This window comes from Dipodomys ordii, unplaced genomic scaffold (genome assembly GCF_000151885.1).
Source record: "Dipodomys ordii isolate 6190 unplaced genomic scaffold, Dord_2.0 Scaffold48, whole genome shotgun sequence".
NCBI lineage: Eukaryota > Metazoa > Chordata > Mammalia > Rodentia > Heteromyidae > Dipodomys > Dipodomys ordii.
This window is the reverse complement of record NW_012267264.1, coordinates 10,681,087-10,698,989: the sequence shown is the minus strand read 5'-3', so window position 1 is coordinate 10,698,989 and position 17,903 is coordinate 10,681,087. Positions and strand designations below refer to the sequence as shown.

The following is a 17,903-nucleotide window of genomic DNA, read 5'->3' as shown; positions in this document are numbered from 1 at the left end:
GCCCCGGCCGGGGCGGGCGGCGGCCGGCTGGGTTCCCCGGCCCCGGGTGAGTTGCGCGGCTTGGCACTTGGCAAGCTACTTCCATAAGTGGCCAAATTTGCTCCCCACGGTACTGTTTGCTGGCGGGGGTGGTGGTTTGGGGTGGGGTGGGGGCCGGGGTCACGCATGCATTCTCGATCCTGAAGTTGAGAACTTTCTGCACACTAGGGCGATCTACTCCACTAAGTTTGCCCAGGATTCCTGCCCCAGATCAACAACCGGATAGGTGGGCGGGCTCGGCGGGTCCCGGCACCTTCCCCTTCCTTTGCTTCTGGAGGAACTGGAGGGCCGGGAGGCTGCTGCTTCCTGGAGCATGTGCCTTTCTGACTTGAGAGGTGTGGATCTGGGATGCTTGGGTTTCTGTGTGGTCCGCGGATACAGGACTGGGGCGATGTCTGAGCAGGGAGGAGGAGCACTCTCCTTTTCCTCTTTCCTGTGGTTGTTTGTGATTCCACCCCCCCCCCCCCCGCATAAACTAGGTTCTGAGACCAATAACTTTGGGATGGCTCATATTGTGTTTTCAATAACCGGTTGGAAATCAGGTGTGGTCCAAGAAACGCGTTCCAACAACGAATTCGCTTTGCTCTTGTTTCTGGGAAAACTTTGTCTAACCAGCTTTTGAAGTGTCCTTTTGTTCTTGAAGGTGATATATTTCAGGTTTTCATTGGTGACAGAGCAAGGCACTTACCACCTGTCATTTCTTCTTGGGACGGTGGGACAGTGGTTCTGATGTAGAGAGTTCTGAGAGGCCTCAAATAATTTTGCTGGGCTTAAGATCCTACTGTATACTCTTGATTTTTATGCATATCTGATAGCTAGTCTCCATAATAATGTAATGAGCTTCTTGGGGGGGTTTCTCTCTCTCTCTCTTTCTTTCTCTCTCTCTAAGCAGGAAAAAAAGGAAAAGAAGTTAATGTTCAAGTCACAGTAGATAAAAGCAAAAACATCCATGGTTAAATTAAAATGTTCTGGCATCCTGGGCTGTTAAATTGAATTACGTTTATCATTTCGCTTGGAAAGAGTGACTCATTTTTTTTCTCTAAACAGAGAAAATAAAAATGATTAGTTGCAGAAAAGCTGAGAACTGGAAGGATAAACATATGTTTTCCCAGAAGCGGCCCATGTTCTACACATTGTATTGTCAACACAATCATTTGCTTGTCATTAGGCATGCCGACAGCAGACAGCAACACATCCATGCGCTGTTTATGTTCCCACTTGAGCTGTTAATCACTGTTGTTGGGTTGACAATGCTTATGTCAAATATCAACATCCAATACCCAAGGAAAACATGGTGATTTGGAAAAAGTTAATATGTGCAATCTCTGACTTTAACAGTGTATTCATTTTTAAAATCAACAGGAAGAATTTGCAGTGGTATTACACCTGTATAATGAAGAACTGCCTGGCATCACCTGATCTAACATTAAGATGCAGGTATTGAAAGGACCTGAAGTAGAACATTTGTTGTACACCACACACACACACACACACACACACACACACACACACACACACACACACACACACACACACACACACCTTAAATGTAGCCATGATTGGAATGCATCACACCTAAATATTAGCTTAGCTCCATTGCTTTTTAAAAAATACTTATTAGTTTAACTTGGATTTAAACCTTTTTATCTAAAGAGAGCTGGCTTAAATTCTAGAGGTAATACATGGATAATTTAAAAAAAAAGAAAATCCCTAGTATCTTAACATATTGTTCTTCAAATGAGTAGATTTCATGAAATGTATTTAAGGAAAAAAAATTACAGTAAACAGACAAGGAAATAGCTTCAAGGTGCAGGTTCCCAGCATTGAGTTGGCTTTATTGCTAAAGACATTTTTGAAGAAGCTGTTTTTGAAAGCTATCTACTTTTAAATCCTTTATGCTCTTGTTCTATTCTTGGTTTCTCTCCTTTCTAAAGGACAAAAATATTTGGAAGGCAGAGATCAAGAAGATTACAACCAAGGCCAGCCCAGGCAAGACAAGCAAAGCAGGGTGGTGTGCATCATTGTCTCAACTACACAAGGGGCATAAGTAGGAGGATGGCAGACTAAGGTTGACTCAGGCAAAACACTACACCCTTTCTTTAAACAAAAAAAAAGTGCTAGAGGCATGGCTCAAGTGGTGGAGTGCCTGCCTACGAAGCTCTATTCCCTGAGTTTAAACTCTATACATTAAAAGCCAGTGAGAAAACCTAATGTTTATGTAAGTTAATAGAAAATACCATTTCATGAAAAACAAGGATCGGAATAAGTCTTCCCTTGTAAAATCAAATGTATGTGTACACTATGTACATAGAGGAATATAACCTGTACATATACTAATACATTGCAATGAAATATCTTCTATATTTTATTCAAGGTGTACTTTTTTAAAAATTAGAAGTAACTTTAGCAATCCTCTGCAGTTTGAACTCACTATCAAACATCAGATTCTACTTCATAGGCTTTTAGGTAACATTTGGAAGCCTATAAGGTAGCCCATTCTAATTTTCAGCATTAAGTGTTAGTAAGCCTTTTCTCTATTAAGAGCATAGCCCTGTTTCTTATAAACTTCCACCTTTCTGATGTGACTCTACAAGCTTTACTCTTGCTTTGAAAACATTACAGAGCTTTAGATGTTTATTCTGTGTATTCTGAAAATTGTTCCATTGCAAGGACAGTGCTAACATGTTCCAGGTTGTAAGACTGAGTAGGTGCAGGGTTAGACAATAAGAACCATGAGAATTCAGGGACCTGGAGAGCTCATTGGCCATGAGGTTGTGCTAATTTCTACCTAATTAGTGTCATGTGGATAAATATCTTCTGATATTTCAGGAGCTACTGGAAATCTAGAAGTTGGATGTGTCATCTCCATTTTTAAAAGTTGGCAAGTAATTACATACCATATTTCTCCAAGCCAAACAAAACAACCACACCTTGTAGGCTGGATCTGGTTGTCAGCAGCTGATTTCTTGTCATTTCTGTTGAAAATAAAATATAAACCATTGATTTAAAAGCATTTCTCTGTTTATGTATAACTTCTGAAATACTGGAACTTCGCCCAGGAAGATCCTGTATCACACCTTAGTAGATGAGGGCCAGTTTGGAACATAATTATTTTTCAATTAGCAATAATCGCGCCTCGGATAAACCTCATTGGCTCCCATACTGCCACTGCGCAAAGCTGGAACATAATTATTTTTATATTTATCTCTCTTTTAGGAGAGAATGGGTCTTATATATAATACATAGAATTATATATTATATAATATTTAAGTATACTATGTATGTGTATATATAATGTCTATAACCTCTAGTTGTAATTTCTCTCTCTCTTTTATTGTTCAATTAAGCCTTTAAAAATTCTTTGTTTGTGCAGCAACATTTCGTCTTTGGTGAAGTAGTTCAAAAAATCCATGTAATTTAAAGAGCCTTTTTAAAATTAAGTGCTTCATTCATAAGTTTGTGATTTGTAACTAGCAGGGTTTGTAGAAATAATTCAGCCCAACCTGCTCATTTCTGAGATGAGGAAAAGGACATCCAAAGAATTTAAGTGACTTGACCAAGGTCCCACACATGCAGTCAGTAGCAAGAAACCAGATAGAAGTACAACTGTAAAATATGTGTCATTGTGATAAAGGATGCTGAAGCAGAAAATCAATACAGATTTTTCATACAGACCAGAAGCATTGAAGTTAATAAGCTTTGGATATTGTGAACCACTTGAGCCTCTTTCCATCCCAACCCCCACGCTGTTGAGTTTGCCAAGATGTAGAACATTGGACTCCGAGTGCTGGAATATTCTTTAATGTGATAATGTGTGATTTAATGCACTCTTCTCTCTTGGGAGAGTCCTCTGAGACTATTAGGCGGACTTTTCATAGCAGGATGCAAAATGCCAGTGAAGTTAATTAAAAATAATCTAAAATAGAAGCGAGGGAGAGGATCTTCAAGTTGAAATTACATAAGAAGAGCTTTGACTTAGAAGCTTAGCTGAGTCGTCAGGAGTTTATAGGAGCTAATCAGATTTCCTTTCTAGGAAGCCTGTTTATTTCAGTTTATAGAATAGACTATAGAAAGTGCCTATCTGTACGCATCTCCTTTTATCACATGGTTTTAGCTTTTTAAAGATAATGTTTCTCAAAATGTGCCATCTTTGGACAGCTTTTCTCCTTGGTCTTCCCTGGAGGGATGATTTTGCCCTGCAGGACATTTGGCATGTCCGGAGCATATCTGTAGAGGTCCTAACAGGGGTGCATGCAGTTTAAGAGGCCAGGGTTACAGTTGAGCATCCTAGAGTGCATAGCTAGCTAGCACAACCCTGCAATGAAGAATGATCTGGCCCCAAATGTCATTAATGCCCAGCTAGAAAAACCTTGCCAGTCTCCCAGGCCACTGATAATTGGGCTTCACTCCAGACTCATAGAATCAGATTCTCTGTTAATACCAAACAGTCTGCCTATGAGGTGTTCCTGAATTCTGGTTGAGACTTATTAGTTATTATCTGTATAAAGGTTTATGATATTGATTGATAGGTAAGTAAAGAACAACTCTTTGGGGATAGGGAAAGATAGTGGGAAGGGAAAAGTTTCCAAGAGCTATGAAACTGCTTGTTTTACAACTTCCAAAATTCAGATCATATTGTTCCATGTGAACTCTCTATTGGTGCTGTCCAAGTGCTTTATCACATAACCCCAGTTTATCTTAAATGTCTTTCTGAGAATTTAAACTCAAAAAAAGTTTCTTTTCAAACTATATGGACTACAATAAAATGTATTTTGAACACTAAGAGAAATTCAAAAGTAAAAGCTAAAGAGCATGAAATTATAAAATAAATACAATTTCTTGTCCTTTCTTTCATTACTTCAGTGGATAGTGTTGTCCTGCTATCCAGCAGAACAAAGAGAAAAATCTCCCAATTTTTATATGAATTTTGTTCATCTGAAAGTTGGATTTTTAGACTAGTTTACACTTTCTCATAGAAACAGTGATAAAATTACATTTAGTCCATAATAAATCTCAAAAGGTTGTTTAGAATTAAATTTTACTAAAAATTTCATGCTTATAATGATAAATCCCAGAGAACATAGAATTCCAATACTGGCAGATACATATAAATAACCAAGTATGAAATTAAACTGAATAGCCGCTGATTCAAAATACTTTTTTGACCATAGTTATTTGAGGAAGGACAGGCTTAATTAGAAAAATATAAGGAGACTTGTCTGGATGTGGAAGGGAATTTGGGAATATTTTTAAGCACCTTAAAAACTTATAATTTTAAGAGTGAAATGATAAATGAACATTAGTTCATTTGATCAGTTTAGTTTTAGTAGTGGAAGGCTTATCAAGTAGGCATATGCCCTTTCCCTTTCCTGAGAAAAGAATCAGATGAGTAAGGGAAAGATGTAACAGTGAAAAATAACAGAAAGAGGGGAAAAGGAACATAGCGAGGGAAGAATGAGAACAAAAAGAATAAAAGAAGATAGGTAAGGATAAGAAGGATACATGCATGATTAGAGAAGAATACATAATAATAAGATAAAGATATATCTGGGGAGGTTGAACTGAATAACTTGAGAACTGTGAGAAAATATCTAAGGTTTAGCATGGTTTGAGCTGGGCTGGTAGCTGGCATATTAAGAAGAAAATTGGTCCTATAATGGAGGCATGGCAGAAACAAGGAGAGGGAAAACATCTCATCAAATTTAGTTCCAGGACACCCCAGATTCTCCTACTACACAGCATGAGTAATTTTCTTTTTAGTAAGTGGTAAGTTCTTGGAAGAGAAAGAGAGAAAGAGAGAGAGACAGAGAGAGAGAGAGTGTCCAGTGGGGCTTCAGTTTAATGCCTTACAGTCTCATTTGCCTGATTTGCTCACTGTTGGCCCTCTGCTACTTGAGTCATGACTCCATTATAGCTTTTTGCTGATTATTTTGGAAATAGAGTCTCTTGGACTTTTTTCCCCAGGTTGGCCTGGGTGATCTTTTGATTACATCCTGCTGAGTAGCTAGGATACAGGTCATCATTGCCCAAATTTGTTGAAGATTCTTGAGAAAAAGAAGTACAGGAGTTGATGCTTTTAGAATAAGTCTAGTGGCAGGATGATTTTGGAGAAAGTGACAAGTGGAGATGACATTTATTCAGAAGGTGATTATAGTAGCCTGGAAAAGAGTAGAGGAAGAAGAGTAGTACCAGTGGGAGGGAAATGGAAGAAATAAAATTTAAAAAGAGAGCATAGATAGTCTTAAGAACCCCCTGATGATATCAGTTTTTACATACTCATGTTTGCATTCCTTGAGATCAAACACATTGTTTACGTCTTGATGAGCCAAGCTTTTATTATTGGGTAAAATATTTAAGATAGGAGATGGTGGAAAATAGGAATGGAAGGTTTCCTCATGGGTTTGCATTGTAGATGGAAAAATATAGCAAGAACTATTTGAGTCTTCTTCGATTAAGTTGACCCCAGGAAGGTTATCCCTAGCCTTGATAGGCAGCAACTGGACACAGGAATCTGTAACTAAGAGGGGGTGATCATCAGCCTCACAGACCAAGGGTTCATCACAAGGGAGTGGATGGATGGGCACAAAGGTGAGAGAGAGAGAGGACTGAGGGCCACATATTGGAGAATGTCTACCCTTTAGGGGAGAGTAGCCAAAGAATCCAATACACAAGTGCAAAATGTTTCCTGGATATTGGGTAGTTATGGAAAATTAGAAGAGCATTTGTTAAAGGAAAAACAGGTATGTAGAAGGCTTCTCTTTGATCAGTAGACTGAGCTTTTGCACCCCACCTTAATGGGAAGGAAGCAAGAGGTTAGAGAAATCAAAGATGACAGGACCCAGGATAGAGTGGTGGTGCAGTGTGTATTTGTAACATAAAACATTCTGGGAAGGAATTCTTGCTGGGGTTGAGAAAGTTTCTAATCAGAGGTAGAGGAAAGATGAAAAGGTAGGTTATAGATAATCTTAGAGTAAATTTGATGTGAAAAGTAAAAGAGAGACACACACACACACACACACACACACACACACACACACACACACGGCCTAGATGTTGTCAAGAGAATAGTGATAATTGCTAAAAGCAAGGGAGGTTAGGATGAGTCAAGAAATTGGAGATGTGTAGAAAGTTTTGGAAGAGAAAAGTTCAAGAGGGAGTTAGTCTGGGGTAAACAAAAGAGCTGCTCAGCACCACAGAGGGCTTAGTGAAGAATGAATGGCATGATATCTAGTGGGCATGGATCAGCAGTGTTGATTGTCTTGCTCAGAAAGAAGCATGTGGGGGCTTGGGAAGAGAAGCCAAGAAAATGGACTTTGGAATTGTCATAGGATTGGAAGTTGTCAGGGTTAAAGCAATGGAAAGGCAAGGGACTAGAATCACTCATATGTGGGAGACTGTTTGTATTAATTGACCATGTTTCCAGGCTGGTAGGCCAGCCAAAGAAACCAGAAATGCAATTGGCAGGCTAAGTCTTTTGCTAAGCAAAGCTTGTGCTTATTTGCTTTGCTTGGTCAGTCCATGTACAAGGATTTAATCTATATATGATCCAGTGACCTTCACAGGGCTGTGAGGGAAGCTGTGGAATTTTGGGTGTGTAGGGCTTTTCCTGTTTCTTTGAAACTTATTTCCTGGATCTGGTTGAGGTGATTTCATGGAAAGAAAACTTAATATAACAGAGTGCAATTATTTTTACTGAATTATATTTTCATAGAAATAAAAGACTGAGGAAAATAAGGAAACATAAATTGAGATAGTCTAACATGCCATTTGTAAATGGAAAATTATTTAGAACAATAACAACCAAATGGCAGAATATCTCTCTAATTCAATCTAACCATGTTTGTGAGATAATGTAAGTGTTCTGCACAAAGGCAGAGGAAAAATCGAGTGTTTTTTTATGTTTTTGTTGCTAAAATGTTTCTATTCAGTTTTTATTAAGAAGAAAAGTAACTGCTTCTGGACTTTTTGTCTGTATTTTAGATTTTTGGAGAGGTTAATGATATGGATTCATTGGAGTAGCTGAAGATAGTACAACCTTTTAACCCTAGTAAGAACAATGTATTTGAAGTAATTTTTCAGCTCTCTCTCTCTCTCTTTCTCTCTCCTCCTCCTTTCTGTCTGTCTTTCCCTCTCCCCATCTCTACTCTGTTTGGCTACATTAGTTAAACCCTGGATATCTTCTTTTAACATGGTTACACATTATTATCTTTTAACAATATACATATTCTGGAGGAAGAAATCTTTTTAACCTTCAAGTTTGAAATTGAGTTATGATTTCTGGTTTATAGATTCTACTTCTGATCATTAGGGCTCACTAAGCAGGAACTAAGCAGGTTATTTTAACATGAATTTAATTTTGTTTGTGGTTTCTGCTTTCAGTCTACTTCTGTTTTCAGAGTTGTACCCACATGATCTCAAAAGAGATGATTCACGTACATGTGCTTTTATGCTAATGTTTTTCATGATCTAAGGAATAAAACTTGAAACTAACTTTGATGCTAACATGTCTATTTTGGTATTGACATTTGAAAGAGATAAACCCTGTCCACAAATACATTTTGTGAGGCACTCATGGACAAGTCCCTGTGAAGATTAAGAATGTATAATACGTAGTTGTGTTCGCAAGGGATTTGCACACTAGTTGAGAGAAGATGAGAAGTTACTGTCTACTCAAACAAATACAGTCCCTCATTTAAATACCAGTTCCTGACAAGAACATGTGACAGGCCAGTTGATAGCCAGTTGTTCTCCGGTTTAATTGTGAAACTAATACATTTTTAGAAGATGAGATAGAATCTGAGGATGGCAAAATAAAGTTAGATTGAGGGGGGCATTAGTTTGATAGTGACATCAGGTGACAGATAATAGTGTGTGTGTGTGTGTGTGTGTGTGTGTAAAGATTTGAGCGCTAAAAATAAAGCAGCTTGTGGTGGAGCCGGCGACAAGTACTCTACAGCCAAGTTTCAGAGTACTAGGATCCTGTCTTTCTGTTTTCTTCATGGCAGACCAGTTTTGGATCTTGAGGTGTCAAGAGCAATAGAGTATGTTCTTATTTATTTTATCACTTACAAAACATGCACAGATTTTAATTGTTTTAAATGGTTTTACTGGTTATTCCTCAGTGAGATAAAATTATCAGTCATGGGAAAAGTATAGTAGCTGACCATATTAAAGTATGTACAGTGTAAAACATCACTGTACAATTGTAGATCAATATGTAAAGTGGTTTGTGATTCCTGATCTAAGGAGTAATAGTATTCAATATTTCTGATAGGAAAGTAATTATAGTTGGAAAGGAAAGAGATTCTGGGACTGGGACTGAGGAAGGGGCAAAAATGAAGTATGGATTTGTGAGAAATTGGGACATTATAGCTAATAAGATCTGGTCATTAATTAATGTTGAGCCAGGTGAAATAAGGGGGAAATAAAGAGTTGATTCTGTCACTCCTGTTGACTGAGACACAGACTGCAGTTAAAGTAACAAGAAGGGAATGAAGAAAACTAGTAATACATTGGGGAAATACTGTGTTCAAGTCTCTCAAAATGGCATGTCCATATAGTACCCAGGGTAATAGATCTACAAGTGCTTCTCCTAAGACAACTGAAACTGTGGAAGTTAAAGGAATGGCAAAGATAGCAGAGCTGATGGGTTTGAAGGAGAATCCAATGAATGCAGCATTCCAGAGGAGAAAGTTGAAAACGTGCAAGGCTGAGGTAGGGAGTTATATGAGAATCTCCTGGTTTGGGCATTTACGAGCATTATCAGAGGACATACCTTATGACTTCAAATTAAATATATATCCATTGTTCTGAAGTTAAAAATAAATTCTAACATACTTCTAATTCACTCAGCATTGTGTACCTCATCAAATACTGCCTTTTCCAATATCCCTTGTCTTCCCTTATTTATTTACTTCAGTGTCACACTCCATAATTTTGAAATGACTCTACAGATTAAACAACCCCCTTAGGCTCATTGTTGATTTCCACTGGTCCACATTCTTGTAATAGTGCCAAAAAAGGGTTCATTGCTTAACCAGAAAACCAGACATAGAAAGTGTCCTTGAGCAAAACACTGTCTGAGAATGAACAGAAACATGTTTAAAACTGGGCATTTTAAGTTCGTTATATGCATATATGAAAATATCACAATGAGATCTACTATTTTGTACAAATAATATGTAGGCATAATACATACTGGTGAGGAAGGATATTGGTAGTCTTTCTGTGTGTGTGTGTATTTAATAATGGAGAGTATACTGCTAATTAAGAGAATTAGTATAGATTTAGAGTCTCTGGATTTCAGCAGTAAGTTAGACAAACTCTTCTGTAGTAGACACCTCTCTAGGTAAGCTTAACAACATTATTCTGGCTATAAGAACAAGTAGAATGTAAAGTATTTGAAAAGCCATTGACTAAACTGATGGTATTTGGCATAAGGAAGATACAAGATCATGAGATACTTTTTGATACAACACTGTCATATAGAATGCGGAGGCTTTGGTTTATTAACTTGGTTTCTTAGATTTACAAAGAGCAAAATATAAAATTGGTGAAAATTTTACAGAAGCAAATGTTAGCCATATGTGAGGAAGGTCTGAATAATTCAAGTAATCTATTTCTTCTAACTTTGTTTATTACTTATGAAGTATTTATGTCTTTTGTCCTTCACTTTCCCCTGTTAAGTGTTGAATATTCTTATTCAAATTATTGTTATATGATTATCCACTGAACTTTTAAGATCCTCACTCCAAATTCTATGAACCTATGAGTGCATGGCTCTATTACAAATATTCCTATTGGTTGAGAAAACATAATTGTGCTTTAATTTAAGGAGTTAGGAGTTTTAGGAATTTCGGTGCCTCATAGGCAGCCATTCTGAAAATATAATTTTAGAATAGTTAACCTCAGCTTTCAATGAAAAGGCACTACACATAAACATGGGTGAGGAAATATGCTCTAACAAGAACTAGATTGTTGCTATCTAACTCTACTTAAAGTGGAAAGTTCAGATTTTCTGATGCTCTTCTCACTTATTTAGAAGGCTGGTTTACTAAAACTATTGCTGTATTTTGTGCCTGCTCTTCACACTTCCATATTTAATTGAATACTATGTTATTTTGATGCTCTTTTCTAATTTTCTGTGTATAAATCCTTCTCTTCCAAACACACCAAAACTCTGAACACAGATTAAGGCAATGTTAGTTTTGTCATTTATTTTTTTCTTTTTGCCTACCTTAAGCTTCTAAATTTAAAACACTTTTGAAGGAATGCTTCTTAGTTTTGCTTGCAAGTCTTAGCATTTTTCAGAATACTAATAACAGTGAATTGATTTAAAAAAAGTTGATTTAAGCATTTAATTCATTCAGTTGACATTTATATCTGTGATTACACAATAAGATTCCTGTGTTTATAAAATTATAAAATTTTATGCATATGCTCAATCATCTGTTAAAACACTTCTGTTATCTTAATATGATTTTTGGACAATGAGATTTCCATCCCTTTTAGAATACTAGGCAAAGTAACTTAGCTTTGGATTGTTCCTTAAAGGTCATTAGGCTTGAGGGTTTTTTTTTTTCTCCTTTTTTTTTTCCTTGGATCAGTGAAGAAATGAAATCCAGAGCCTTAGGTCTTCCTGAAAGCTGCCTTATCTTTAGTTTTGAAAAGGTTACATTTGGGGAGCATTTGTAGAATTTCCACATTGTTCTGAGCCTCTGGGAAAATACAGACACAGATTTCTTTTTAACTTTTCCTAGAGATTTTAGACTCCGATTACTTGAGGGTTTATAAAAAAGAAGACCTATAAATAGTCTGTAATAATGCAGATTTTTTGAAAGGAAGAATAAAATAAAGTTATTTAATATAATTGTGCTTATAGGTAAAAGAGGTTGTGAGTAAAGATTTTTGTGTAGTATCTGTATATATACATATTATAGATGATAATTATCATATTTATCAACAAATACTTAATTGAAATGTATGAGGCTTAACCTGCAAAAGTCCCAAAATTGAAGTACCAGGAGAGATGCTTACTTAATTAATATATTTTACAATGACTTTTATGAGGTTTCATAAAGATTTCTGCCAAGGGCTTTCATTATATAGTATTTCACAAAGTAATCAAATAAAATAGGAATGACAGGTAAGAAATATATTGATGGTTGGTTTGTGAGTTTATACATACCTTTGCCTTCTTCGGTAGGATACTTGAGATGGCTTATGAGAGTACATTTAAAGAAAAGATTAAAATAGAATAATGGAAAATATAGGCAGTCTGGGAGACCCAAGTATGGGGGAAAAGCAGAATGTACACCTACAGTCTGTCATATTGTACCCCATTATTCAATTACAGTAATAAATTTATTTCCCTACTAGAATTGTGTTGTCTTCAGGAGAATAAAAAAATACATCTAGATAGAGAAATCATTACTTTTCCTTATTCAATCTGGAAGAAAATTCTTGTGTGGTTTTCATATAGGGATTAAAAAATGGATGTTTCCTTGCCTTCCTGTGGCATACTTAAAGCAAGTTTTTGAGGATGCTTATTGTAATAACACTGTAATACTAGCAATGAGCTACTTGCTATGAAACAGGTAGTGCTTACAGGAAGGAAGAAGCTTCCTTCTTGGTATGATTCCATTTATTTTTGCATCTATCACATTACGTGGATACAGTTGATATCCCATTTGAAAGATGAAGAATCTGACAAAGATTAATTTTCCCAGAATCCATATCATTAGTGGTGGTCCCATACATACCGACTTCAGGGTACTTCTCTAGTGCAGAGTACCATTCTGAGGGTAATATTTCTGCCTCCCTATACCCTAAAGGACTGAATATGCTCATCTGAAAGGATTCATCTATCTGAACTGTAGTCCTGCCAAGATAGGGTAGTAATTAACAGAAGTTCATCAAGTTTGTTCTTTCATCCAAAGTTAGCATTTTTATCTTTTGTTTATTTAAAACATACCTAACACCTGTGCACCTGTGTACCAATTGAGTGACTATTAAATGGCTTATATAATATTTCACTTAAATGATTATTTGACTTACTTCATGTTCTTATGTTATTCTTGCATTAACAACCATTCTTTTTTTTTTTTGGTTGTTTGTGGGTCCTGAACTCTGGACCTGGGCGCTGTCCCTCAGCTCTTAAACTCAAGGCTAGCACTCTACCACTTTTGAGCCACAGCACCACTTCCAGGTTTTTCTACCTATGTGGTGCTGAGGAATCGAACCCAGAGCCTCATGCATGCCAGACAATCCTTCTACCACTGAGCCACCTTCCCAGCCCAATAACCATTCTTTTATTTGATTCTCCAACAATCTGAAATATGTAACTCTCTAAATGTTTTAAATTTGAATAATACCAGCTAAATACGATAGAATCTGAAATTAAATGGAAAATCTGTTTACTTGAATCTTTGTCATTCTCAAGATCTGAGTACTTCTCACCATAAGTACTCTTTTTCTAAAAAAATACAAAAAATAGAGGTCATCGATCATGTAAGATAGATAATCATTTCTGAGTGGGACATATTGTATTTAAACTGATCATTTAGAACCTTTATTTTTTTCCCTTTGACTTTTTCTCTGGCTTAATTCATAGTTGTCACTTTCTTTGAGAATGATCTCAAATCCAATACTTTACAAAAGCCTTTCTATGATTTGTTCTACTCCATTCTAGGCAAGCACCACTCAAAGTGTATAGGAGATTGGGGCTCTATTGTTTATTTCTGTGAAAAATCAGAGCTGCACAATTTGAGGTAGTTCAATAACCTTCCTTCCCAACAAAGATGAGGAGAATGAGGCTCTGACCTGCTCACACAGCTGGTCAGTCTTTGAGCCAGAATTATGACTCAGGGAATATTTTATTATCCTCTGTTTGTTGAGTTGCTTGATTATTTCATGTATGTGTGTTTGGCATCCCAGGATGAAATATTTTTTGCTGGGACCTAATTCATTTTCTTATCCAAAGATTCTCCTTTACTTTTCTTTCTATTCTAAGTACAGTGGAATGTTGGAGAGCTAGCCTTTTGGGGTAAGATATGACTATTCTTTGGTAAGATATGACTATCCTTTGGTAAAGTGCTATTTTTAAAATGCTTTCAATTTTTATTTTAATATCAAAACATACTTTTTATCCCATCAATTAGCAGAACTAATTATAATTATAAACAAATCAGGGATTGTATTCTCATAGTTATTTTTGATGTAGAAACAGAACAAAATGTGTCTGTATTAATTAGATGACTAGATAAAGTTTATTTTCTGATTACCTGGACTTACCTGACAAAAAGATGAATAGCAAGATATGTATCTTGATATTTAGTAGGCTTTTGTAAGTTTTTTAAAAAAATATTAGTGTGTATAGCCCGACACCAGTGTCTCATGCCTATAATTCTAGCAACTCAAGAGGCTGTGATCTGATGATCACAGTTGGAAGCCAGCTCATGAGACTCTTATCTCCAATTTACCACCACAAAAGACAGAAGTAGAGTTGTGGCTCAACTGGTAAAGCGCTAGCCCTGAGTGAAAAAGCTTGGGGACAGGGCCCAAGCCCTGAGCTCAAGCCCCAGGACTGGCACACACACAAAATTATGTGGTGTAGGAGAAGAGCCTTTATCCTACAGGACCCTTCCAATGTGGCCAATGTGATATCACCCTTAGTGTCATCTGAATTGGGTCCTCTCCTTGAGATTTGGACCTGCTTATCTTTAAATGTAATGAGCTTGCTAAGTGCTTCTGAGCCAGAGCTGAAGTGGAGAACAGTGACTTAGAAGAACAATAACTTTGAGATGCGGTGGGTTCCTTTTAAAAGAATGTTGTTACACTCTCAAGGAGATTTTGTTGCTTCAATATGTAGAAATCATGTAGCCAGGTACAAAATGTTTTCATTTATTACTGAATCCTCATGATTGCCCATGAACTAAGTCCTTTAGGCACAGATAGTATCTGAACTGCAGGAACAAAACTGTGTCTATCAGGAATTGAATTGTTGAAGTCAAGGCTGAGCTCTCTGTTTCTCAGTTCACAAGTGACACAATAAACCTATGTTATTGAGACAGAAATCTGCTTTAGATGATATCAGCTCAATGAGTTGTGGTTGACTCAATTAATTGAAAGTTGTAGCCAGGTTGGTTGTGTGTTTGGATGTCTTATCATCTTGTAACTGCTTCTCAGTAAAATCCTGTTTTCTCTTCAGTGCATTTCTTTAGTGATGTATGTAAATACACATCATTTCTATGGTGACTATGTGGGTGTTGCATTAAACTGAGATACTGCAACATATTAAATGCTAAAAAGGAGCACTGATAAAATGATATACATATAGTAGAAATTCATAGTATTCAAGTGGGTCACAGCTTTATTTATATAAATAGAAATTTAGCAAGTCAGTTTATTTATTTATATATTTTTATTATTATATTTTTTTGATCAGTGGTGGGGCTTGAACTCTGGGCCTGGGCACTGTTCCTCAGCTCTTTAGCTCAAGGCAAACGCTCCACCACTTGAGCTACTTTCCTGCCCCAGCTGGCTTTGAACTGCAATCTTCAGATTTCACCCTCCTGAGTAGCTAGGATTACAGGCGTGAGCCACTGGCACCCAGCTTAGGTTTTTTTTTTTTTTAAGTTGGCATCTTTTTCTAAGTCTTGGTTTGTGCTGGGTATCATAGCAAAAGCCAGAGATCAACTTTCCAAGCCAAAATGCTTAGTTTTCAAAGGAAGCAAGTTGGATAAGCTGATTATTGCGATGAAATAGTAATTCTATACACTTTATTATTTTCTGATTAGAATGAGACAGAATGATACTTCTTCCCCCCACCTTCCCCCTTTTTTTTTTTACATCAGAGGGACAATGGGACCTTCCAATTCTAGGATTTTCAAGATAAGGAAACATACAATAAAGTGTGATTCTAATGTCCCCTTAATAAAAATTCTGTGTCTAAAGAACTTTATTTTCCCCCTACCAGTGGATTATGTAATTGTAAATTGTGTGTATGGACCACATGGTATTTTCATTTGCTCAGTACAGAGTTGAGAGGGTTTGTGTTTAGCACTTGAATATTGGACATGATTCAAATATGAGTCAAGTGTGTCTAGAGGCTTTATTCATACCCAGTTTCTTTTAGTCAGCAATGCTTTATAATGCCTTGGTTTCATGAATTAATTTTAATGGAATTAAACTTGAACAGCTCAAAATTATATAATTAATTTCATTCAGCTTCAATTAAAGTTACTAATTGAATCAAGGCTACTAGCATGACACCTGGCGGCAGTCAGCTACATAACAGTAGCAGTGAGTTTGTAGAACTCTGCTGATTAGCTAGTTCATGTGTACTAGTGAGCATGTATAAAAATCTCTTGTTGATAATCTCAGTAAGGGTTTGAGTTGACTGTAGCAGTAGAAAATTTTCTGGAGTTGTTTAAAAGAGTAAAGATTTTAATTGAAGCTAGCACATATCACGAAGAGCACATTTGTCCCTATGAAAATTTTGTGTAAATTTACATAAATCTAGAACATATTCATTTAGTATGCTTTAATTTATATTTTACTAGTGCTTGACTATGGCTTTTCTTTGTAAAAAATACTTAGATTTCAAGATTCTTTTTTTTGAGATCTTAGGTTCTGTATTTTGTTCTCAGGTCATGTTCATCTATTTTCATGTGCTAAAATGTGTTTCATGGCAGAAATTTTCAATTGTGAAATCCCCATGATGCATGAGAAAATTTTGCATGTGTAGAAATTTTTTCCCTGCACTGGAAAACTTAACACGGGTGACTAACAACTTCTGTTTGAATATCTTTCCTTTTTTTGCTTCTATGGCTTGACATCACCCTACTTCTCTAACTCCTCCTGAATTGTACAGCTACTTCTTGGTACTTTTCTCTTAATATTCTTACTCTAGTAGCTCATTAATATACTCACTCTTGTAGCTTCATCAATCTAGTTTATAAAGATGACCTTTTATTCTGGATTGCAAATTTAAGTACATTGAACTTAGCAACTCATCAACTAGACTATAAGCTCCATGAAGGCCTGGCTTGTGTCTCATAATCCATTATATCCCCATCACCTAGTACAATACTTAAACATCTACTGTGTATTATATGTGTATATGTTTGTGCAAGTACTTATTTATAATAAATAAATTATTCTTCTGATCTCCAGTTTGTCCTAGTCTAATCCATACTAAGAATTCTGTTATCTTTATCTTCCTTATACAGACCTCTGGTTTGTTTCTTTGCCCATCTTGTTATGCAATTAATTAAACTCACCTCAATTTGTAAGTTAACTTTGTTTCCCTTTTATTTCCCCTTTTTCTATTCTCTTCTTTGAATGTTTATTCACCAGTTATTCAGTGCAGTGGAATCAACTGAATGTAGACCTTGCTCTCCCAATTGAATTATTGGTGATGGAGCCCACACATCTGTTATTTTACATAGCTTTCCAAGTTCATTGACATGGTGTGCACAAATTTATTACTCCTCCTAATACTTTGCTTAGGCACTGATTTCATAAAACTTCAATGCTACCTTTACTTACTAATCTTGTTTTTTAATTACATATGTACTTTTCTCACTTGGACTTTGAGATATTTCACATTATGTACCTAATCAAGCTTATAAATTCTTATCTCCCAAATGTTTTCCCTAAGAACATCGGTTTGGAATGTTTGCCCAAGTATCTGCTTTTGGAGTTTCTCCATAAAGTTCTTGAATGTTTTCCTAATTTGTACTTTTGAAAATACTTCTATAGTTTTAGAAATCACACAATATTCCTATCTTCCAGAGCCTGCCTTCTTCCTTCCTTCCTTCCTCTCTCCTTTCCTTCCTTCCTTCCTTCCTTCCTTCCTTCCT

At 36.3% G+C, this 17,903-nt stretch overlaps 1 protein-coding gene across 1 annotated transcript in view; it reads left to right on the top strand.

Annotated features, from left to right (window-relative positions):
- The window catches only part of Mdfic (MyoD family inhibitor domain containing), a 117,427-nt gene that overhangs the window by 37,006 nt on the left and 62,518 nt on the right, over positions 1-17,903 (top strand). The window contains exon 4 of the mRNA XM_013019918.1: positions 1-46. Within this exon, the coding sequence (XP_012875372.1) occupies positions 1-46 (46 nt within the window). The remainder of the gene's footprint in view (positions 47-17,903) is intronic.